Source organism: Ailuropoda melanoleuca, chromosome 10 (assembly GCF_002007445.2).
Source record: "Ailuropoda melanoleuca isolate Jingjing chromosome 10, ASM200744v2, whole genome shotgun sequence".
NCBI classification, from domain to species: domain Eukaryota; kingdom Metazoa; phylum Chordata; class Mammalia; order Carnivora; family Ursidae; genus Ailuropoda; species Ailuropoda melanoleuca.
The window spans coordinates 35,141,486-35,165,323 of NC_048227.1; the positions used below are offsets into that span (position 1 = coordinate 35,141,486).

General features: G+C 53.2%; 1 protein-coding gene across 3 annotated transcripts in view; it reads left to right on the forward strand.

The window, feature by feature from the left end:
* Positions 1-23,838, forward strand: part of LOC100477739 (coronin-7) — a 56,374-nt gene continuing 32,536 nt past the window's right edge. Inside the window, exons 1-7 of one of the 3 annotated variants that reach the window (XM_011231541.3) lie at positions 1-153; positions 1,713-1,809; positions 2,892-2,966; positions 6,757-6,827; positions 7,251-7,434; positions 10,225-10,301; positions 22,151-22,201. In XM_011231541.3, the coding sequence (XP_011229843.2) occupies positions 139-153; positions 1,713-1,809; positions 2,892-2,966; positions 6,757-6,827; positions 7,251-7,434; positions 10,225-10,301; positions 22,151-22,201 (570 nt within the window). In that variant the 5' untranslated portion in view covers positions 1-138. Of the gene's footprint in view, positions 154-1,712; positions 1,810-2,891; positions 2,967-6,756; positions 6,828-7,250; positions 7,435-10,224; positions 10,302-17,618; positions 17,734-22,150; positions 22,202-23,838 lie in introns of those variants that run through there. The other 2 variants (XM_011231540.3, XM_019805279.2) reach the window with 2 other exon arrangements.

A 23,838-nucleotide genomic window follows, 5' to 3' on the forward strand; every position in this document is an offset into this window, starting at 1 on the left:
CTGGGGTGATGCCAGGGGCAGGGTGGGGTCTGGGGAGGCCCGAGGAGGTGGAGCCCAGAGGAAGAGCTGAGCCAGGTGTTGGGGGGCGCCTCGGACCCCCGGAAGGGCAGGCGGCCTGATGAGGTGTGTGCTTCAGAGATGATGCCAGTCCTGGTATGTTGCTCCCAATATTATTTGAAAGGCTTAGGAACTGACCTCTAGTAACCCCATCAGGAGCAAACGCACAGCCGGGTAGCTGGGGCAGAAGCCCAGTTTTCATCCTCTGGACAGTATTTCCTCTGTACTTCCGTGTGCTCCTGGAACCACAACTGTGAACACCACAGCACTTTCCTTCCTGTGTACTGCTTACAGTTTTGTGAGGGAGACATCCAGCAAGCAGACAGGCCTTCAAGGGCACTGCAAGTTTTAGTAAGTGCCCTGAAGAACACACAGGAAGAGCTGGGATGGAGATGGAGATAAATGGCCACGTGGAGGTTAATTAATCTCCATAGAGTGGTCAGGGAAGGCTGCAGAGAGGAGGTGACATTTAAGCTGAGACCAGGAGGGTGAGAAGCAGCCAGCTACAAAAAGAGTGGGAAGGGAAAGAGCCCGGTGGAGGAATGGAAAGTGGGCCAGGGTGGATGGAGGGCAGTGATGGGGAAGCAGGGTGTCAGATTAGTCCAGAGCGGTCCTTCGGAGCTCGAGGGCCACAGGAAGAAGTGGGGTTGTTTTCTGAGGCAATGGGAAGCCATTGCACTAAAAGGTTGAAAGCAAAGCAAGGGGTGGAGAGGTGCTCAGATTTGCATTAATACCGCCTTTCTGAGTGCAGTAAGCACTCCTTGAATGGGTCTGCAGTATACTCGATGGGCCTTGGGGCTTGTCCCCAGGTGGGCCTTAGTTCAGCAAGGTAAACAGACGAGCTTGGGACCAGGGATTACAGAGAAAGAGCTTTAAACAGTTTGGGTTAGGGAAATGGGAGGACAGGTGATATGTTCTCCTTTTCAAAGATATTTCCTGTCACTCTATTTGTACAGTAAACATGAAATAATGCAAGATGATAACGCAGGTGAAAATTGAAATAGAAACTTGCGTGGGGGAGGCGATTTCCGGTGGGTAGGTTAGGAAACAAGGGTATTCAGTTGTCAGAGGGATGACTGTCACACAGTGCTTTGATACCAACAGAGAAAACATTTGGACCTTGCTGATCTCAATTTCAGAAAGAGCTCCTCTCCCCTCCGTGTGTGGGGGTGTTAACATTATTGCCTTTTCTCCGGGGTGCATTGTTCACCTTTCATCGAGACTTCGTGGAGAGGCCTGGATTCTTCCCCTTTCTGAGCTTGAGTGTTTTCTCCTGGGGCCTGCAAGGAGACCCCTGTACTTGGCGCAGGCCTTCAGCAGTGCCCTGGAGGAAGTTGAGTCTGTCTTGTTTTAGGTGCTCACTTCTGCTTTCTCTGCTTCTCTTTCTCCCTTTTAACAGAAACACCCCCCTGGTCCCTTGACTTCATTTATCCTGAGCCTCCCTTCTGACACTCTTCTCCCCCTTATTAGAGAAGTGACTTAATAGAGCAAACTACTCCCCTTATGACTGAGGTTATCCTTTCAATAATATTTTGCATATCCTAAAGGAGTGCGTGAGTGGGTTAGATCCAAAGGAATGAATTTCTAATGGTGCAGCCCCTGTTTTAATTATGAGCAGAGACCTGGCTGTCACAATTCTTATTTTTTATTTTCAGGCCTGGATCAGTGACATTCGAGCAGGAACCACACCCTCATGTGGGAACCATATCAAATCCAGCTGCCACTTGATTGCATTTAACTCTGACCGTCCAGGTAGGGAGGTGGACATGGATGTGGATGGAGAGTCAGACATTGTCACCCTAATTAGGATTGGGGGAAGGGCAGGCTCATTTCAGTCTGGAGGCTTGGAGGCTTCTCGGGGGGTCAGAGGTCAGCACCATGCAGGGCCTTAGACCCCTACAAACTGGTCAATGTGAGGTAATCAGATTGATTTTGATCAGGCATGTGGGTATACTTTGTATAAACCACACTGTGGGTATTTTTTTTTAATATTTCATTTATTTATTTGAGAGAGAGAGAGAGTCAGCACGAGTGGGAGGGGCAGAAGGAGGGAGAGAGAGAGAGAGAAAGAGAGAATGTCAAGCAGACTCCACCCTGAGATCATGACCTGAGTGGAAACCAAAAGTCGGACGCTTAACTGACTGCAGCACCCAGGCACCCTTGGCTGTGGTTTTTAAGAGATTGGCCAGGACGACAAGGAGAGGACTGTCCCCTTTGTTTTCAGCTGTCCCCATATGCTACCCACTCCTCATCTGGGGGTCTGGGATTGGCTTAGGTCAATAGGAACACCAAGATTTGAAAAGCTCCCTGTGTTAGTTGGGACATTTTCGTTGCTAGTGATAACTCGAACCTTAAACTGACTTAAACAAAACTCAGAGACTTCTTTGGCTGGTATAAGTAAGATGTCCAGAGGCTTTAGGCAGAGCTGTATCCAGGGGCTCATACATGCCGTCGGCCTTGACCGGTGTCCTGTCTTCAGCTCTGCTGCCCTTGGGTGATGGCCTCTTTCTCAGGTAAAGCTGGGAAAAGTGGCCACTGGTGGCCCTAAGCTGACCTCATACGGCCCTAAGCTGACCTCATACGACCCACAATGCCAAAAAGAGACAACCTCTGTCTCCATTATCTTCTGTACATCTGATGTCACAGAAGGTTCTTTTATAGGGTAAGAAAATAATCTTGGACCAATCACTATGTCCAGAGGGGTATTATCTTATGATTAATGGAGGCTCTGGGACGGTCCAAGGCTGAGCTTTCGGGTCTCGTGTCCTCTGGGAGCCTTGAGCAGCAGACAGTTCCCATTAGGACTGAAGTCAGAACCCCTGTGTGTTTGACAGGTGTGCTGGGCATTGTGCCTCTGGAAGGCCAAGGAGAGGACAAGAGACAGGTGACCTACCTTGGCTGCCATTCAGGTGAGTGGAGACTGGACCCAGGAAGTCTAGACCTTGCTCCTCCCTCCCTGGGTGCAGGGATTCATACTCACCTGGACCCACAGTCCCATGGCTTGCCAGGTCCCTCCTGCTGTCCTCACTGTACCTTCCTACAGTGTCCATATTGGAAAGCTGGGTCCTGGTTGAGAATTCCGCTTGGGCAGAGAGAGGGGAAGCTGAGTGCACTAGGTCGTCCAGCTGAGAGGAGAGGGATGTGCACTGCCCAGCACCAGGCTCCAGGCTGATGCTATGGAGTCCACTGTGGAAGACTCAACCCAATGGGGTTCTTAGCCCCACGTCTTCTGGAGCCCAGCAGACCACCCCTCACCACCAGGCCTCCTCCCCAGCCAGGCTATTCAACACTCTTCAAGGAGGGGGCTGGCTGGGCTTCAGGGCTGGAGATGGGCCCTCACAAAGAGAGCTTTTGTGTGCTGCAGCTGCTTCTGGGGGCGCCCGGCAGCCTGCCTGGCAGCCCGCCTGCTCTGAGGGAACAATTCGCTCTCCCTGGGCCACGGCAGCACTGGCCCAGCTGTCTCCTCTCTCCCTGTCCAGCTGCTGTGGCTGTGGGCCAGCCCCTCTGGCTTGCATTCCTGGCCGCCTGTTGGGCGGCCTTGGGTGAGGGCAGGGGGCTGACCCTTGGTCCCCAGTCTGAGTGTGCAGCTCCGTGTAGGGATCCGGGTGATGAGAACAGCAGCCAATAAAGTAACAGTGGTGAAGACTGGTCAAGAGCTCTCTTTGTGCTAAGAACGTTGTCTACACTTTCTTACCTCATTCTTTCTTAAAGCCTTTTAGAACTTTATTGAGGCATCATTTATGTACCATTAACATGACTTGTTTTGAGCGGGGAATATGATGACTTTTATGGAAGTGACAGTTGGGTATTCAAAACCCAGTTTTAGAACATTCCCCCAGAGGATTCTTATGTCCCGTTGCAGTTAATCCATTTCCACCTCTGGCCCCGAAGCCTCAAACACCAGTTGATCTACTTTCTGCCTCTGCTGCCACGGTCTGCAGGCTACCAGCACGGCCAAAGCTGGCCAGCTGCCCGTCTTTGTAAATAGCGTTTTTTGGGACACAGCCACGCCTCTTCATTGACATTCAGCCTGTGACTGCTTTCCCCCAGCAACCACAGAGTCGAGGAGGTGTGACAGAGACCATATGGTCCCCAAGCCCTCAAGTATTTACCGTCTCGCCCTTTGCAGCAAACGTTTGCCAGCCTTTGCTCTACAGCCCACCCTTTTCTGGACGTTTCGCATAAACAGAATGATACCCCCTGTAGTCTTTCAAAAATGGCTTCTTTCAGTTAGCATAACGTGTGGCGCTTCATCTTTGTGGTAACACGTGGAAGGAGTCTACTTTCTAACCACTCTTACACCTTTTTGAAGAAAGTTTTTAAATGACCGATTTTTTAGCTAAGGAAATTAAGGCTCAGAAAGATTAGGAACCTGCCAACACTGGCAGTGCTGCTGGCAGGGCTGGACTTGGAACCAGGGTCTGTCTGAGCCTGGTATTGTTTTTTTGTGTTTTATTGCTGTCGATGATGATGATGTTGTTTTAGATTCATTTATCTGACAGAGAGGGAATGTGCATGTGTGCATGGGGGATGGGGCAGAGGGAGGGAGAGTCCTGAAGCGGACTCTCCTCTGAGTGTGGAGTCTGCCTGGGGCCTCGATCCCAAGACCCCAAGGTCATGATCTGAGCCAAAACCAAGAGTGGGCCGCCCAACCGATTGAGCCCCTCGGGCACCCCGACCCCTGTATGCCTGATGCGTGTTACCCGTGGGGGAGCTGCCCCAGGTTGTTGGTGTCTGTCAGGTAGTGAGGCCTGTTGTTGGGGGGCCTTTGAGGAGAAGCTGGACCAGGCCTCTTTTGATAGGGTGTAGCCTCACCGTGGCCTCAGCTGTACATAGCCTTGCCAGAACACTGCTCTGGGAGCACCTCTGGTTCGTCAGAACCTGCTTTCGAGGCAGCAGGCACCATTCTGTCCTCGGAGGTGCCACTGGTAGGGGAGAGTGTGGTGTGCTGGCCTCTAGCTGCTCCCCTGCCTTCAGGGGTGCCTTCTGCTTCCTGGCCCAGGGCCAAGTGCCCTTCAGCCCGGCCGTCCAGGGGAGCACGGGGCTGGGAAGCGTTTGAAGGGTGTTCCTGCAGTCTGGGCTATGGGGCGGCTGGGAACCTGCTCCGACCTGGGAAAGGCAGTGTGGTGCTGTGCTGAGGATGTAGGTTCTGAGCCCCAGCTGACCGTCGCCCAACCGTCAGCCTTGCCGCTTCTTAGCTGTGTGGCTCTGGGCAAGTTACTTAACCTTTCTGTCCTCATGTCCTTGTCCCCCAGTTGGGGATAATGCCGCAGTGCCATCCTGAGGGGTCACTGTGAGGGTTTGGTGAGGTACATGCACATAAGGGACACAGGCCTGCCAGCTCAACTGGGCACTCAGGTCGACCACATCACTGCCGCTCCCTCCCTCGGGGATGCCAGGTTGCTCACGCTGCCTGCTGCACCCGGCCCGGGCCCTGCCCTGTCCAGTGTGGAGCCCACAGGCAGGGTGGCAGGGAGTCCAGACCAGGGCTGTCCCAAGGGGTGCCTGTCTTCACCTGCCCCTTCTTTTTTTTTCTTCTGGCTGGGATGCCCAGAGTCTGGCTCTGGCCCGAGAGGAAAATATACCTGCTGGACCCCCCGTGGAGGCAGCAGAGATAGTCACTGTGCTCCTTAGGCTGGCGATGCGAGCCTGGCCATCATGCTCATGTTCCCTGCCACTCCCCACACTGAGCCCTGGCCTCCTCACCCCCCCTAGTGAGGTTCGGGAAATGTGGGTTTCCTCTCAGGGCTGAGGCTCACTCTGTGCCCCTGTCTCCCTCTCCTGGCCTCCCAGAGCTGAGCAGCTCGGGTTCTTGGGTCGCAAAGAACTGAGACCAACTCTAGCTTGCTTTAGCCAGAAAGGGATCTAGAGGAGAGCTTCCAGAGCTGAAGCCTGAGGAGTTTCCAAAACCGAAGAAGCAGCTGGACATGCAGGCCTTAGGAGGGTCCTGGTGTGGGAGCTGACGGCTCCCTCCCAGCTGGCTGCTCTCCACCCGGGCTAGTCCCTGAGGCACCCTGTCACTAGAACTTCCAATTCCTGGTTTAACTCCCTTAAGAGAGAAGCCGGCCGCTCAGCCTCGGGTCACATACACTCTGACAACCCCCCTCCCCTGGTGCGGACTTGAGGGGCAGAGAACTCCTAGCTGGGGCATGTCACCCAGGCCCCTGGTTCCCTGATGTTTTAACCTGTTCCTGTCCTTCATATTCTTCAGGGCTCACCATGTTTCCTCCATGAAGCTGCCCTGAGCCCTGACCTTAGAGTCCCCATACTCAGTGTGCAGAGATATGTGTGTATGTGTTTCTCCCTGTGGAGGGGCTGAGGGTCTGTCATTGCTGGACGGTGTCTGTCCAGTGTGAGAATCCCCGTGGGCCCATAGCGGGGCTGGTGCTTATGTTCATTCACGCGTTTGTAGGCCGGGCCCTTCACTGGGCTCTGGATATGGGACCAATGCAGGTGCTTGGTAATTTGAGGAGCATCCTGCCTGTCATCGTGCCTCCTGATGCCAGGTCCATCACAGGTGGGGATTTCCAGAGGTGCCCTTCCTCATGGACCTTCACCCTGCCACCGTGTGGGCAGAGCTGTCCCCACCTCTGAAACCCTGGGCTGTGGTTCCCCACCTTGGGGAGATACCATATTGGGCTGGAAACAAAGTTCTGGTAAGTTCTTGCCAGGCCTGTGTCAGCCATTGCTCTCCCGTAGACCTGGTCACGGACTTGGACTTCTCTCCCTTTGATGACTTCCTCCTGGCCACGGGCTCAGCTGACAGGACGGTGAGTGGGGCTGCTGGACGAGCTGCTCGATGTCCCTGCCACTCCCCTCCAGAGCCCTTGGGCCCTCCACAGGCCTGCAGAGCTGGGGTAGCCCAGAGTCTCAGTTCCTCAACCCACAACGGCTCCCGTGTGTTCCCATGTGCTCCAGTGCCCTTGCCGGGAGCTGTGGCCCTCACTTGCTATTCTGCTGCTGGGCTGCCTGAGGAGGGCAGGGCGGGGGTGGTGTGGGACCCTGGAGGAGATGGAGGAGAGCTTCCCAGCCCCGTGTCTCCCACCCCCTGACACCCCCACCTCTGATGATACCCCGTGATCCTGGGCTGGATTGCCCCGTGTTTCCTCACATGAGATACACAGCCCCCATGCCCAAGTACAACCCCTGGGGTTGGGGCGGCCCTGGGCTCACGGACTTGCTCTTTCCTGTAGGTGAAGCTGTGGCGCCTGCTTGCCCCTGGCCAGGCTCTGCCCTCGGTGCCCGGGCTGGTGCTGGGCCCTGAGCCAGTCCAGGTGGAGGTGCTGCAGTTCCACCCCACCGCAGATGGCATCCTGGTGAGCGCAGCGGGCACAGCCGTGAAGGTCTGGGATGTAGCCAAGCAGCAGGCCCTCACAGGTAGGAGCCGCTCTGGCCACCCCTCCCCGGGCACCTCCATCTGGATGGCACTCTGTCACTTTATGTGTTCGATACTGTGAATTTTAAAATATGTGTTAAAGTCTCATGTGTCCGTGGTAGGAAAAGTGGTGAGATTCTACCAGACCTATTACAAATGCTCCATCCCACTTCCTGTAGGCATCTTTTTTCATTTTGTGAAGTTGTTTTTCCTCCGTATGCCTGAGTACCATCCTTTTATTGTCATTTTTTGAGTGTATGTCACTTTGGTTTTGAAAACAAACTCCTGGCTGCTTTTCTGCCAGACGACGATTTTGCTGTCTTGCAGCCCCTTCCCCCAGGCTTATCCTCTCGTTTTCACGGCTGAGCCTGTGTACCAAGTCTGGCTGCTCTAAGCCACCCCCACAGCCGGGGTGGCTTACAAATGGCAGGAACTCATTGCTCCTGGTTCTGGAGCCTGGACATCCAAGATCAGGGTGCCGGCAGACTCAGTGTTTGGTGAGAACCTCCTTCTGGGTCACAGATTGCCATCCTGCTGCTGTGTCCTCACGTGGCGAAGGGACGAGGGACCTCCCAGGGCCTCTTATGAGGTCACTGACCTGGTTCAGGAGGCTCCACCCTCGTGACCTAATGACCTCTCAGAGGCCCTGCCTCCAGACACTGTCACAGCGGGAGTTAGGTTTCAACATATGGGGGGTGGACACAAACATTCAGACCCGCATAGATGATGACAGCTTTGGGTCAGATTCCTCAGTGAATGGTTATGACCCTGTGACCTATGTGGAGGCCTGGTGTTCTGTGGTGACGCCACGGAGTCGTTTCTGCCGAGGCCCTGACACGCTCATCCCCTTTTTTAGGGCAAAGACATGATGCTCTGAGAGTTAAAGGACAGCCTTGCCTTCTAGGACTGTGCAGAGCGTCCAGGGTGGGCCGAGCTCACCGAGGTGAGGTCTCCAGCTCTGGGGCTGGGACCAAGGGGCCAACCAAGGGCCGTCGGTAGTGTGAACTACCCAGCTCCTGGCACCATCAAGGAGACCATTCTGACCTTTGGAGCAGAGGGGACAGTCACCAGGCAGTCTGTCATTAGTGGGTCACCCAGCTCTAACTGCTGTGGCTCAAGCCCCCTCAGGCCCGGAGCTGTACTGAGGGCTTCCTGCCTACCTGGCACAGTGGTTCCACCGGGCAGCGCTGACATTCCCATGTCACAGATGAGGTTAAACAACAGGGCCAAGGCCACGGAGCAGGTGGGCAGCAGGGCTGGGGTTAATCCCAGGGGAGTAAGCCCGGGCAAAGTGGTTATCTGCTGCTGTGAAATGGATCATCACAGAGTGTAGAGGCTTAGAGTAATTACAAACATTTATCGTCTCACAGTTTCTGAGGGTCAGAGATTTGGGAGCTGCTCAACTGGGTGGTTCTGGCTCAGGGACCATGAGGTTGCAGTTGAGATATTGGCTTCCTTATTGGAAGACTTGATTGGGGCAGGAGGCTCCGCGTCTCAAAGGGTTCACGGACACGGTGCTGGCTGTGAGCAGGACACCTCAGTCCCTGCCATGAGGCCTCTCCCTGGGCTGCCTGAGTGCCTCCGCAGTGTGGTGGCTGGCTGCCTCTGGTGGGCCATCCACGGGGGATGGAGCAGGGAGGAAGCAGCAGTGCCTTTCATGACCCAGCCTTGGAAGTCACACGCCTCCACTTACACCAGGTTCTCTTCGTTAGAAGCGAGTTACTAAGTCCTGCTCACGCTCAAGAGAAGGGGAATTAGGCGCCACATTTTGAAGGGAGGATGCGTTAGATCCTTAGGGCTGCGGTAAGGAAGCACCAAAAACTGGATGACTTCAAATAACAGGAACTTCCTGTCTCATAGTCTGGTGAACGGAAGTCTGAAATCCAGGGGGCCGGGCAGGGTGCGTGCCTTCTGAGGGTGATGAGGGCAAGTCCGTCCCAGGCCTCCCAGGCGTCCCTCGGCTTGGACGTGGTGTCTTCTCTGTGTCTTTGCATTGTCTTCCCTCTGTGCCCGTCTGATTCTGTGTCCAAATTTCCCTTTTCATGAGGACCAGTCCTACTGGACTAGGACCCACCCTAATGATATCTGCTTAAGCTGATCTTCTGCAAAGACCGTGTTTCCAAAGAAGGGTATTGCACAGGTGCTAAGGATTAGGACATCAGCATCTTTTTTCTTTTTTAGTTTGTTTGCTGGTTTGTTTTTAAGTAATCTCTCTACCCAGTGTGGGGCTTGAACTCCCGACCCCAAGATCAAGAAGTCCCATGGTCTTCCGACATTGCCAGCCAGGCATCCCAGCATTTTTTTGTGGGGAGACAGTTCAACCTATAATAGGACGAGCATCACATAATTTGTGGACATATTTTAAAACTGTCACATTGGGGGAGGAGCAAGGATGGCCCAAGCAGAGCCCAGGGTGGGAATGTGTGTGGCTTGGCCACGGGCTGGTGTGACTCAGTCGGGGTGTGTTGGTGAGTGACTGGAAGTAAGGCTGGGCGGGACGTGAGAGCTGGGCCGAGTGAGAAGCAGGGAGGCTCAGAAGGTCTTTGAGTAGAAGCGTGGCCTGATGGGGGCAGGGCTAAAAGAAGAAGTCCAGGCGCAGTGCAGCGCGTCTGAAAAGAGGTGCTGCCCTTGCTCCTCCAGCTGATGAAGAGAGAGACCCTTGCAGCTTTTGCCTCTATCCTGGGCATAACCCCAAGCTAGGCCCTCCTGTGCCCACTTCCCTGGGGCCCCCATTGCCCAGGACAGAGTGGGGAGACCTGGGCCCCCTCCTGACTTTGGCTGCTTTTCTGCAGAGCTGGCGGCCCATGGGGACCTGGTGCAGGGTGCTGTCTGGAGCCAGGACGGAGCCCTGGTGGGCACGATGTGCAAGGTAAGCCGCTGGGCCGTGAGTCTTAGGGAAGTGCCTCTGGTGGGGACTGAGGCGTGCCCAGCTCTGCGGGGATATCGTGTTGAGGAGCACATGTCCTGGGCTGTACCTGGCCGGCTCTGTGATACGTATGGGGCAGAAAAGCACTCAGGTCAGGGGCATTTGTGAATCCTCTCCCCCCATCTCGGCTGTCCTCACTTTGTGCTTCACACCTCAAAACCCCCACACCTTCTCGGTACCAGGGCGTGGGGTCCCTTGTCAGAAAGGGGCCCTGGTTTGTGTAGTTGACTGCTCCCCACCCTCAGCAAGCCTCACCTGGCTGCTGTGGCTTTGTCCACACTGCTGTCCTCTGCAGAGGGTCGTGTAGAACAGCATCCCTATACAGGGCTTTGTGCCGGCCCCCACAGCCAGTCAGCAGGCCTCAGGGTCCTCACAGGTGCCAGGCCCTGTGCTCACCTGGTTGCCTACTGGGCCAAGGCATCATACAGATGAAGAGATCAGTGTGAGCCATGACACGGGCTCTGAGAGAGGGACACGAGGAGCTCTGAGCTGGTCGAGAGGCCAGGAGGCTTGGCCTCAGGCGGGAGCCCCAAAGGGAGAGTTACTGGGGTTGAGTGGGGAGAGCTGGGCAGAGTAGTGACAGGTGCAGACCTAGAAGGGGCTGGGTGCAGAGAGCAGTGGGCGAGGTTGGAGTTGTGTGCACAGGGTTATGGTAGAAGCAGGAGGAGCCCTTGGGGCATTTAAAGGCAGAGAGGGGCGGGCTGTGGCATGAGGTGAGGACATTTGTGTTTTGAAAGCTCCCTAGTTGCAGTGTGGACAGAACATTGCAGGGATGGGCATTATCTAAAAGGGAGAGTAGGACGTCTCCTGGGAGAGACAGGGTCATGCTTGGCCAGGGGTGATGCAGAGAGGCTTGGGGGACGCGGAGGGGAGAGCTGTGGGCTGGTGCTGGGCTGGGGTGAGGTTTGGGGGGGGTCATGAGGCCGGTTCCTGGGTTGCAGGCTGGAAGAAGCCTGCCGTCCAGACAGGGTGCTTCTAGGGGTAATTCTAGGCCTGTTGGGCTGGAGGGGACTGGGATGTCGGTGGACTAGAGCTCTGGGCGGTAGTCTGAGCTGAAGGTGGAAGCCCAGGTGGCATCTGTATTCCAGGGTACGTGTCGGGGGGGGAAGAGGAATTCCCTCGGAGTGGTAGAGAAGAGGGTGGTAGAGTGAGCCCGGAGGAAGGGCTGGAATCTGTACAGGAGACGGAAGGAGCCACCCCATGGCAGGAAGGAAGCCAGGACAAGGCTGGCAGTCTATGCTCTGAGGCCCAGGGTGACAGGGTCCCAGAGGGAGGTGGCTGGGGACACCAGGAGGAGTCTGGTGAGGGGTGAATAACGCTTATCTGTTGGATTTGGGGAGATGGGTGAGCTTCGGGACCTCTGGGGATCTGCAGCATCCTAGAGCCACATATGCAGGGTTGGAGGCCATGGGAGTCTGCAAGGGCTCTTCTGGGGGCTGGCTGGGGGGAGTTGGGGGTGTCAAGGGCTTCTCTGAGGGAGAAATTGTAGGATCTGCATACTTGGGGGATCCTGTTCCCAAATTTCTCTGCCTTCTTAGAAGCCTCATTTCCCAGTTTTTTTTTTTTAATTATTTATTTTAGAGACGATGCAGAATCAGGGGGAGGGGCAGAGGGAGAGGGAGAGAGAGAATGTCAAGCAGACTCCACGTTGAGCTTGGAGCCCTATGCAGGGCTTGATCTCATGACCCAGAGGTCATGACCTGAGCTGAAATCAAGAGTCGGATGCTCAACCGACTGAGCCATCCAGGTGCCCCCCACCCAGTTTTTTTAATCAGTTTTTCCCCCCATTTGGTTCATCAGACAGTAGGTTCTAGACATTGGCCTGTATTCCAGGATCCATGGGGCTGCCAGCCCCCAAGGAGCCCCTGCTGCAAGGTGGGGTGGTCACACAGCATGGTGTGGTTCGTTTGCTCAGGCTCCGTGCTGGTGAGCACGGCTTCCCAGGGACAGTGAAGTTGGGCCTGCCTCACTGAGGAGGAGGGGACAGGCATTCCAGGCAGAAGCACCAGCTGCACAGGGTTCTGGGCTGTGACCTCCCCGTCCAATGAGAAGCCCTCTCTGCCCTGCATTTCCTCGCCCTCTGCTGGTGTGTGAGAGAGAGGCGCACAGAAGGAGACCTAGAGGGACGGAACGAGGAAGGCAGGAGGAGATGCTCTCAGGAAATTCTTACTCTATGGGGACCAAAGTACAGTAGTTTGTGCGTGTTTTACTAATTTGGGAGAGCAGTGGAAAAGTAAAGAAAAAACATCACCTGCAATCCTCCCAGCCGGGGACGGTACCCGTCACCGTTCTGACATCTTTCTCTCTGAGCTTTTCCGAGGCATCTCTTTCTGTATGTGTGGAGATCACGCTCTCCAGGTTACTCTACCCTGCGTTCCCTGTTCCGCATAATAAATATGTTCTCCAGTTCATCAGTAACTGTGAGCAGACATCATACAAGATATTTTATCATACAGGTCTACCAATTTGCTGTTTTTATAAGTTGTAACATCTGAATATATTTGCATATAAATTTTGTTTCTTGGGGCGCCTGAGTGGCTCAGTCAGTTGAGCGTCTGCCTTCGGCTCAGGTCATGATCCCGGGGTCCTGGGATTGAGCTTTGGGCTCCTTGCTCAGCAGGGAGCCTGCTTCTCCCGCTCCCTCTGCCGCTCTCCCTGCTCCTCCTGTTCCCCCCACCTCAAATAAATAAATAAAATCTTTAAAAATTTTTTTGTTTTGTTTTGCTTTGCTTTTTTGTTTTTTGGTCTTTATTTTCAGCGTGACTTAGCTTAGAGCAAAGGCTGGCAAACTTCCATAAAGGGCCGGATAGTAAGTACTTGGGGTTTTGCCGGCCACACTGGATCTGTCGGTACCACCTTGTAACAAGGAAGCAGCCACAGACAAAATGTCAGTGGGTGGGCATGTCCACGTTGCTGTAAAACTGTATTTGCTGTATCAGACCTGGGGTTGGATTTGGCTGATTTGGCCTGTGGGCCTTAGCTTGCCCACCCCTGATCTAGATTTTTACCAGGGATGTTGCTGGCTTCTAGGTTGTGAAGATTGGTAAGGGGGTTGATAGATTTTAGCCAGCTGTTTTCCAGAGGAGTAATGCCAGCCCCCTGGAGGTTGTGGTTTCCAGGCTGGGCTTTGGGAGGAGACTTGTGTATCTATAGGTGAGCATTCCGGCTCTTTGAGCCTGCCTCTCCTAACCTGAAAAATGGGGGCAGCAGGAGTACTGGTCCCGCCGGTGAAAGCCCTGGTCACTGAGGCAGGGCCCTCCCTGGCTCTGGGCTGCCTGTCTCTGGCCTGACAGCCCCAGTGGATATCTGAGGGGATCAGATCTGCAGCCACGTGGGAGCTGCGTGGCTGTGATGAGGGGTGGCAAGAAGGTGCCGTGGTGTCCCCAGTGGCAGAGCAGCCCTGGGCAGATGAGGGCAGCATCCTCACAGGAGGGGTAGGTGTGGTGTCCTCCTGTATGAATGTTCTGAGCAGGGACTGGCCTTAGTGGCCCTTGCACAGACCAGCCTGCCTGGACCGTGGCCCTGGAGAGGGAGGAAGGAAGCCAGCAGCGGGGCTCAGGGCAAGCTGGGGCCACCTCTGTTAGAGCTCTCTCTGGCTTCCAGGCCAGACTGCTGTCTGGTGAGGAGGGTCCCACCAACGGCTCACCTCTGGCCTGTGGGTGTGACCTAGATGGCCCTTCACCTAAGAGCTGCAGCCCCCCAGGCCGGTCGAGGCTGTGGCCCTGGGAGAGGTGGGTCCTCCGGGTCTTACATTCTCCGTCCCATATCTCCTCCCCCCCACCAGCCCCAGGTAGGGTGTCTGAGGGTCAGGTGTATAGAGTCTTGACATGGCCCACTCCCCGTGGAGCAGTCAGAGAGGCACCTTCCTTCCACAGCATGGTTGATTCTGTTTTTGCCACGGCTGCAGAGAGATGGATTAGGATGGAGGCATGTCTCCCAGGGTTTCTGCTGCGTTAGACAGCAGCCGGGTAAGGAGTGTCAGCCGAAGGAGCTGTAGGCAAAGGGGTGGGGGTGGTGGGCTGAGGTCAGGTACAAGGCCAGGTGAGAGGAGTGGGTGTGGTGTGTGGGGGCACGGCATGGGGGGGTGGCAGGGTCTGATGATACTGTGGGGGTGGGACAGGAGGGGACGTGGGGAGACTGAAGAGCGTTGTAGCCCCTAGGAGAGGGGGCAGTGCAGGTGCCATGCCGTGGTGACTAGGTGACAGCGTGGGCAGGGAGGAGGTGGGAGTGACTTCCCAGGTGGAGCAGGGAGGAGGCCCTAGAGCTAGGGGAACAGGGTGTCAGGTCTGGGGAGTTCCTGCAGAGGGTTTACTGAGGAAGTGTGCAGGAGCTGTCCAGCCCCTCCTCCCCAGGGTGCTGAGCCCCATTTACCATGGTTTGGTTGGTGGGGTGGGGGGTGAAGAGTTACCCAGTTGCAGAATGCCCCATTGTGTCCTGTCCCCTCCTGCCGGCGTGATACTCATCTTCTTGCTTGCCAGTGTCCCTTGAGGAAGGATAATGTGTGATGAGGCCACAGCTCAGTCCAGTGGAACTCCCCCGTCCCCTCTAGACCCAGAGAACCTAACGTTGTAGGGAGGAAACATGCAGATTCCGGGAGCGGGTTGCTGGAGTGGAGCCCTCACCCACCCCCCACCTCTGCTGTCCCTGGACCTAGGTGCTCTAGTTGTGGGGACAGAGCTCCTTACAATGCTGTTGTCAGGGTGCTGCATCCTGGAGGGGGCGCTGACCTGGCAGGGTATGACCTGCACTCCTGAGACCTGTCTTGGGAGGCACCATAATCCTGCGTTCACTGCTACCCTCTTCTGCTATAAAGGGGGATCCTCAGGATCCCGGGTGGGTGTGTCAAGTACCAAAACCTTTGGGGAATGGTGCAAAAGGGAAGGCCACCCCCGTGACTGAAGGTCAGGAGGAGGTGCCCACTGGTTTGTCCCGAGCATGTGGAGGGAGCCAGTGAGTGGGCCTGCGCTCAGCACGGGGGAGCCTGAGCTCTGCTTAGCCAGTGGTTGCCAGCTGGGCTCTGGGTTTACACACAGGAATGCCTGAGGCCGGTGGGGTGTGGGAAACACTCTGCCTCTTCCCAGAGCCTCACACTTTCCACACCACCTCCCACCTAGCTATCTGGTTCTGCCCCTGAGGACCCCTGATTCCCTCTTGAGGCCCCGCAGAAGCCCCTTCCTGCTCCCCAACCCGCTCCTCCAGCTAAGGGAGAGTGCAGGCAGCCGCTAGGGGGCGCGCCGGCCTCATGGATGGCCGGGCCAGTTGCTCTCCCGCTCCGCGGTCTGGTTGTGCCTGTGAGCCCAGCCCTCCAAGGCCCAGTGCCACCCCCTCTGCCATGACCCAGCCTCCTGTGTCCAGTGTGACCCCTGGTGTGGATCCAATGTCAAACTCTGGCATCTGTTGACCCGGCTGCCTTTGGGGAGTACCCGATGTGGCAAGAATTGGGACTTTGGCCCACGAGAGGTGCTGCCATCAGTCATCCTTTTCCTATCCAGAGCTCAGGGATTTGCCCAGGTCATGGAGCCTGTAAATGGTGGAGTTGGTGCCCAAACCCAGGCCATCTGGCTCTCCATGTGGCTCTGGCGCTTAACTGGGAGTGGCCCTTGCTGCCAGGAGGCATCCTCTTTCTCTCTCTCTCTTTTTTAGTGTTTTATTTCCAGGTACTCTCTATACCCAATGTGGGGCTCGAACTCACTACCCTGAGATCAAGAGTCATACACTCCACCAACTGAGCCAGCCAGATGCCTCAAGGAGGCATTCTCTCTTGCCCATCATCTCTCAGGATCCTCTGTCTCTCACTGTCTCGTTCTCTCTCTTCCTGTTCTCTGCCTCTCACTCCCTGGTCTCTGTCCTCCATCTCTAGTTGTCCTCTGTCTGTCTCTCTGTTTTTCTCTGTTTCGCTGGCCTTTCTGCCTGTTTTGGTCCTGTGTGTCTCTCTGTCCTCTTCTGTCTCAAAACCTCACCCTCCTGAGCCCAGAGCTGTGGAGTGGTGTGGAATGGTGCTGCTGCACACCTTCCTGGACTGTCCATTTCCCATCTGGCACATAGCAAGTGCTCAGTAAATGGCAGCTGCGAAGACTTTGCCAGGAGTGACCCACGAGCCCTGGGACCCCTCCAGGTGCATCCGGAAGACCTGAGACTGGCCTGTCATGGGAGGCTGGGCTTCCGAGGCCTCTGGGCTGTCCCCCACCCTTGTCCAGTTGTGCACTCATCGCCGCCCCCTCCATTCCCACCATCTAGTCTCCTTGCATGGCTTTGCTTCCCTTCATGTCACATGTCAGCAAGTTCCTGTTTCCACATCTTTGTTCATGCATTTCCACTTCCTGTGAATACCTTTCCCTTCCTAGTGCAAGCTCTGCTTGTCCTTGGAGGTTCATCTCAGGTCTGAGTTTCTCCCCGAAGTTCCCCGTGACCGCTTGTGGGTTGCAGAGTCCAGTACTGGGCAGGGACTATTTGCTAGCCCTGCATCCCAAGCACCTTGGCAGGAACCAGGCAGAAACTGAGCAGATAGTTCCAAGAGTTCCCATATCCCTCCTCCCCTCCAATCTGGTCTCATGTTGGTTGGTGTGGTGCATTTGTTATAGTTAAACCAATATTGCTGCGTTAACTAAAGGCCAGAGTTTACATTAGGGTTCACTCTTGTTGCATCGTAGGGGTTTTGACAAATGCACAACACGATACACCCACATTACAGCATTGTGCAGAATAGCTTCTCCGCCCTAAAAGTGCCCTGGGCTTCACCCTTTCGTCCCTCCCTTCCTCTCCCAAACCACTGGCAACCCCTGAGTTTTTTGCTGTTTCCATGAGATTTGCCTTTCCCCTAATGTCATATAGCTGGACTCATACAACATAGAGCCTTTCCAGATTGGCATCTTTCACTTAGTAATGTGCATTTATGGGCCTCCCATGTCTTTTTGTGGACTGACAGCTATTTCTTTATGCTGGTAAAAAGCACATCATAAAGTTTACCATCCTAACCATTTTTAAGTATACAGTGAGGTTAAGTTTACTTACGTTGTGGTGAAACAGATCTCTTGAACTGAAACTTCATACCCATTAAACCTCAGCTTCTCTTTGCTTCTCCCCCTCGCCCTTGGTAAGCACCATTCTACCCTCCATATCTGCGATTTTTGACCAGGGTTGATACCTCATGCAGGTTGGAATCGTATACTATTCATCCTTTTGTGACTGGCTGATTTCATTTACCATAATGTCCTCCAGGTTCATCTATGTTGTAGCATGTGACAGGTTTTCTTTTTTCAGGCTGTATAATATTCACCGTGCGTGAATGCCACACTGTGTTTACCCACTCCTCTGTCAGTGGACACTTGGGTGGCCCCCCCCCTTGGCTGTTGTGCAGAACGCTGCTGTGAGTGCTGTGAGTAACAATGTGCTCTTTCTTTGTGGCCCTCTTCTCACTTCTTTTGGGTATGTACTCGGAAGTGGAATAGCTGGATCAGAAGGTGATTCTGTTTTTACTTTTCTGAGGAACCGCCACGCTGGTTTCCACAGTGGCTACACCATCTTACGTGCCCACCAGCAGCTCGCGAGGGTTCCAGCTTTTCCACATCCTCGCCAATGCTTGTTGTTTACTGAGTTTTTGATAGTGGCCATCCTAATGGATGTGAGGTGATAGCTCCTCGTGGCTTTAATTTGCGTTCCTCTGATGCTTAGTGATGATGAACTTCTTCTCGTATATTTGTTGGCCATTTGTCTATCTTTGGAGGAATGTCCGTTCAAGTCCTTTGGCATTTTTTAAATAGAGTTATATAATTTTGTTGTTGTATGAAATCTTCATATATTCTGGATATTAATGTCTTATCAGATACATGATTTGCAGGGGCACCTGGGTGGCACAGCGGTTAAGCATCTGCCTTCGGCTCAGGGTGTGATCCCGGCGTTATGGGTTCGAGCCCTACATCAGGCTCCTCTGCTATGAGCCTGCTTCTTCCTCTCCCACTCCCCCTGCTTGTGTTCCCTCTCTCGCTGGCTGTCTCTCTGTCACATAAATAAATAAAATCTGAAAAAAAAAAAAAGATACATGATTTGCAGACGTCTTCTCCCATCCCTTAGGATGACTGAGGAACAAAAGTTAAGTTTGACGCAGTGTCTGTTTCTGCTTTTGTTCCCTGTGCTTTTAGTGTCCTATCCAAGAAATCATTACCGAATCCGATGTCATGAAGTTTTTCCCCTCTGTTTTCTTCTAGGATTTTTATGGTTTGGCTTCTTAGTCTTTTTATCACTGAATAATATTCCATCATGTGAATGTACCACAGTTCATCTGTTCAGCTGTTGAGGGACACGTTGATTGCTTCCAGTTCTTTGCAACTTTAAAAGTTATAAACATCTATGCAGGCCTAAGTTCTTTTTTTAAGAGTTTATTTATTTGAGAGAGAGAGAGAGCGAGAGAGAGCGTGCGCACATGTGTGCAGGGGGAAGAGCAGAAGGAGAGGGACAAGCAAACTCCCCACTGAGCACAGAGCATGAGGCGGGGCTCGATGTGGGGCTCCACGTAGGGCTTGATCTCAGGACCCTGAGATCATGAGCTGAGTCTAAGGCAGACACTTAACCGATTGAGCCACCCAGGCTCCCCTCGTAACTCATTTGGATGAATACTTAGGAGCATAATCGCTGGATCATATAGTAAGAGTATTTCTGGCTTTGTAAGATACTGCAGACTGTCTTCAAAGTTGTTCCATTTGCATTGCCATCAGCAAATGAGAGTTTCTGTTGCTCCCTAACCTTGTCAGCATTTGGTGTTACCATTTTTAAAAATTTTAGCCATTCTATTTGGTGTGCAGTGGTAATTCACTGTAGTTTTAGTTTATAATTCCCTAATGAGACATGATATTAAACGTCTTTTCATGTGTTCACTTTTCATCTTGTGTATCTTTTTTGGTGCAGTGTTCATTCAGGTCTTTTTCCCACTTTTTAAATTGGGTTGTTTTCTTATTTTTGAGGTTATGTGTCTTTGTATGTTTGGGATACATGTCTTTTCTCAGATACATGCTGTGCAAATATTTTCTCCCAGTCTGTGGCTTGTCTTTTCATTTTCTTTTTTTTTTTTTTTTTTTTTNTTTTTTAAAGATTTTATTTATTTATTTGACAGAGAGAGAGACAGCCAGCGAGAGAGGGAACACAAGCAGGGGGAGTGGGAGAGGAAGAAGCAGGCTCACAGCAGAAGAGCCCGATGTGGGGCTCGATCCCATAACGCCGGGATCACGCCCTGAGTCAAAGGCAGATGCTCAACCACTGTGCCACCCAGGCGCCCCTGTCTTTTCATTTTCTTAACAGTGTCTCTGTAGACCAGAAGTTTGTGATTTTAATGAAATCCAGTTTTACCTTTCATAGGTCATACTTTTGATGTTGTATCTAAAAAGTCGTTTCCAGGGATGTCTGGGTGGCTCAGTTGGTTAAGCGTCCAACTCTTGGTTTCAGTTCAGGTCATGATCTCAGGGTTGTAAGATTGAGCCCCATGTCAGGTTCCACTCCGTTCAGTGTGGACTATGCTTGAGATCCTTTCTCCTCCCTCTCTGTCCCCTTGCTCCTCCCCCAGCTTGCGTGCACTCTCTCTTTCTCTCTCTCAAATAAATAAAATCTTTTTTTTTTTTAAAGATTTTATTTATTTATTTGACAGAGACAGCCAGCGAGAGAGGGAACACAAGCAAGGGGGAGTGGGAGAGGAAGAAGCAGGCTCCTAGCAGAGGAGCCTGATGCGGGGCTTGATCCCAGAACGCCGGGATCACGCCCTGAGCCGAAGGCAGACGTTTAACCGCTGTGCCACCCAGGCGCCCCTCAAATAAATAAAATCTTAAAAAGAAAGAAAGAAAGAAAGAAAAAGGAAAGAAAGTGAATTAAAAATAAATAAACAAATAGGGGCACCTGGTGGCTCAGTCGTTAAGCATCTGCCTTCGGCTTGGGTCACGATCTCAGTGTCCTGGGATCGAGCCCCGCATCGGGCTCCCTGCTCAGCAGGAAACCTGCTTCTCCCTCTCCCACTCCCCCTGCTTGTGTTTCCTCTCTTGCTGTCTCGCTCTCTGTCAAATACATAAATAATGTTCAAAAAAAATAAACATGTAGTCATTGCCAAATCCAGGGTCACCGAGATTTTCTCCTGTATTATCTCCTAGAGCTTTTGTAGGTTTGTATTTTACGTTTGGGTCTAGATCCCTTTCAAGTTGGTTTTGTAAAAGATGTAAAGTCTGTGTGTAGATTCATCTTTTCGCATGTGGGTGTACCATTGTTCCAGTACCATTTGTTGAAAAGACTGTCTTAATTGTATTGCCTTCACTCCTTTGTCAAAGATCAGTTGACTATATTTCTGGGGTTCTGTTTCCAGGCTGTTTGTTCTCTTCCTTCAATCGATTTGTCCTTATGCCAATAACACAGTATCTTGGTTAACAGAGCTTTAGAATAGTCAGGCACTGTCTGTCCTTCGACTTGGTCTTCTCCTTCAGTATTGTGTTGACCGTTATGAATCTTTTGCCTGTTCATATAAGCTTTAGAATCGGTTTCTCAATAACCACAAAATAACTTGCTGGAATTTTCATTGGGATTTTGTTAAATCTGTAGATCAGCTTGGGAAGAATGATATCTTGACAGTGTTGAGTATTCCTATCCATGAACGTGGAATATCTCTCTGTTTATTTAGTTCTTTGATTCTTTTCATCAGAGGTTTGTAGTACCCTTCCCACAGATCTTGTACGTATTTTGTTAGATTTATAGCTAAGTGTTTCAGATTTTTTGGTGCTGATCTAAATGGTATCGTGTTTTTCATTTCAAATTCCAATTGTTCATTGCTGGTTCACTCTTTTTCAAAATACGAAAATATGAATCCATGCTGATCGAAACAAAGTGGAACTGTGCTAAGATGAAAATCGGAAAAGCTAATCACCCCCCACCTTCCCCTCCCCGGTACCCAGCATTAATGCACAGCCCATGGTGCTCAAGACCTTTCTTCTTGCTCAGTAAACTTGCAAAAGCTACAGGAATGTGGTCAAATAGAGACCTTTGTTTTTTTTTGTCGCAGCAGAATCATACCAACCATGTTATTCTGCACCTTCCTTGTAGCATTTAACAATTTATGGCCAAGCCTATAGGTAATCAGTGGATGCAAACTCTGCCCCCTTTCTCCCCCAGTTTTTTATGCATATACATTTGTGCACACACACACCCATTACTGCACAGGAATAAAGTCCTGCAAGGTATGGGCATTTTATTTATATATGTATATGTATATCTATACCTATATTTTTTTATCTGTTCCCATCTCCACCTTTAGGTAGTCTGACTCAATAACTGTATTCTGAGTGATGGTTAGGATGTGTAAGCTCGCTATCCTGGTGAGACACCAAGTTCTTTAGGTGTAGAAATGACATCATCTCTTGTGCCTCTCTGGGCTGGGCTGAACACAGGGCTGGGCATTTACCAGCTGGTAGCCTGGAGTTTGGTTCTGGGCCTCAGTTTCTCTATCTGTGAAGGAGTCACGGTGAGAACACCACTTTATGAGGTGGTTGGAAAGATGGGGAGGGCTCATGTATGTAGCAGGCCTGGCACTTAGTAGGTGCTCAGGAAATGTGAACTCCTGTCTCTGAGTTCTCTATTGTGGGTGACTGGGGCAGGAAGGGGGGCCTGCCCCCTGCAGTGAGAAAAAGGGACCAGGCTGGGGAGGGGTCCCCTGGTGCGTGATGCCAGCCCTGTGTACTAGGCAGTGGGGCCATCATAGCCTGGGGGTGGCCCCTAGGGATGCTGCTGTCCTAAGTGCACTCTCTGTTTACTCCTCTCTCCTTTTCCAGGACAAGCAGCTGCGGATCTTCGACCCCAGAGCAAAGCCAGGGGCCTCCCAGGTGAGTTGTGTGGGCAGGGGGCTGGGCTGAGGCTCTAGTGGCTCCGGCAGGTAAGGTCGGGCAGGCTCCACCTCTTGGCAGAGATTCTGCCACACCCCATGCCCCTGGCTAAAGCCCAGTGGGTGTGTAGGGGTCACCTGGGAGTGGGCTCCTGCTACCGGAAGCTCTTTCTGGGAAGCATGTTTTGGGTCCTGGGAGGACCTGACTTTGATCACAGGGTGGGGTGCAGCCTGGCTTTCCGCACGCCTTCAGTGGAGACATCCTGTGGCTTTAGGAAGCTAATTTGAGATTCCAGCTTCCTCGGCTTCTTTGAGACCCTCATCCCCCCGACCCTTCCTGGCACAGTTGGCAGAGGCCAGCCTTGGAGGAGCCAGAAAGACACAGCTGCCCACCCCATACCCTTCCAGTCTCATAGCCATTGGACCCCCATGCTATACCTGGAGTCTGTGGGACCCAGGCACTGAGCGTGTTTGGTTTGTGTCTGTGATGGTGGTTGGGGTGCTTGGGGCCTTTTGAGTGTTGGTGGGTGATGGGCTCTGGGTTCATGCTATAGCCACTGAGCCACTGGAGAATCATTCGTTCATTAGATGTCAGCTCAGTGCCAGGCACGTGGTAAAGGGCCTGCCACCTGGGCTGTGGGCCATTTTAAGCAGAAAGTGAGATGAGTGGGTTTACAGTTTTGAAAAATTTTTCTGGAAGGTAAGGAGGCTCCTTTCCTGAGGAAGGTGAAGATCAGGGTCCTGCTGCCAGCTCAGGGGTAGAGGTCCCCAGTGAAACCCAGGCCCATCCCATCACTGATACCCTGTGTCCATCTCTAGGAGGTTCCCTAACTGGGGTCAAGGGTGATTCACCAGCCTAAACCTGATCAGCAGTACCCAGGGGTGGGGGACCTTCTCCCCATACCTGTAGCATGCGTAGGCCGCAGCAACTTTTTGCCCAAGACAGCCCAGTCAGTTCCGTTTCTGACTGGCTGAAGACCAAAAGGAGGTCCTGTATTGACAGGTGAACCAAGCCAGGCAGAAGTGGTTTTAGCCCGCCCCCCATTCCAGCCCACCATGGCCATGCTTCTCAGAAAGGTTGGCCCTGCGGCTGGCGGTGGTGGCTGTCTGAGTCTCAGAATAGTGTGGGTATGAGCAGTGCGCCCCACTGGAGCTTTCCATGCATGATCTCCAAGCCCCTGCCTGGAACGGGGTTCCCAAGTTGAAGGACAGAGGCTGAGACCCTCCACCTCCAGCTTTCTCAGGGTCCCAGGGCACCGCGCAAGACCCAGTTGGTCTTGCCCCAACTGGGCATTGTATGGGGCCAGCTCCCCTGGCCTGAACATTTTCTTCCTTCCTTGCCTCCTCCTCCAGCAAGCGGGGGAGGGGGGGGTCTGTGATGGTGCCGAGGTGGAGACAGAGTGGCTGCTGTCCAAAGGGCTTCAAGTTCCTAGAAGAACGAAGGGGGAGAGGATCTGGTTCTGGAGGGAGCCCCCCTGAATGGGGCTTCTGGGCCAAGAAGACCTGGGAAGAGCGTGGGTGGCTCCTACCCCCTCCCAGCTGCTGGGATGGTGCCTGTGCTCCGCTGCTGGTGCGCTGGTGCGGGGGCAGCAGGGCCTGGAATGCTGCCCTCCTCATGGCCCTGCCCCCCACTTCCGC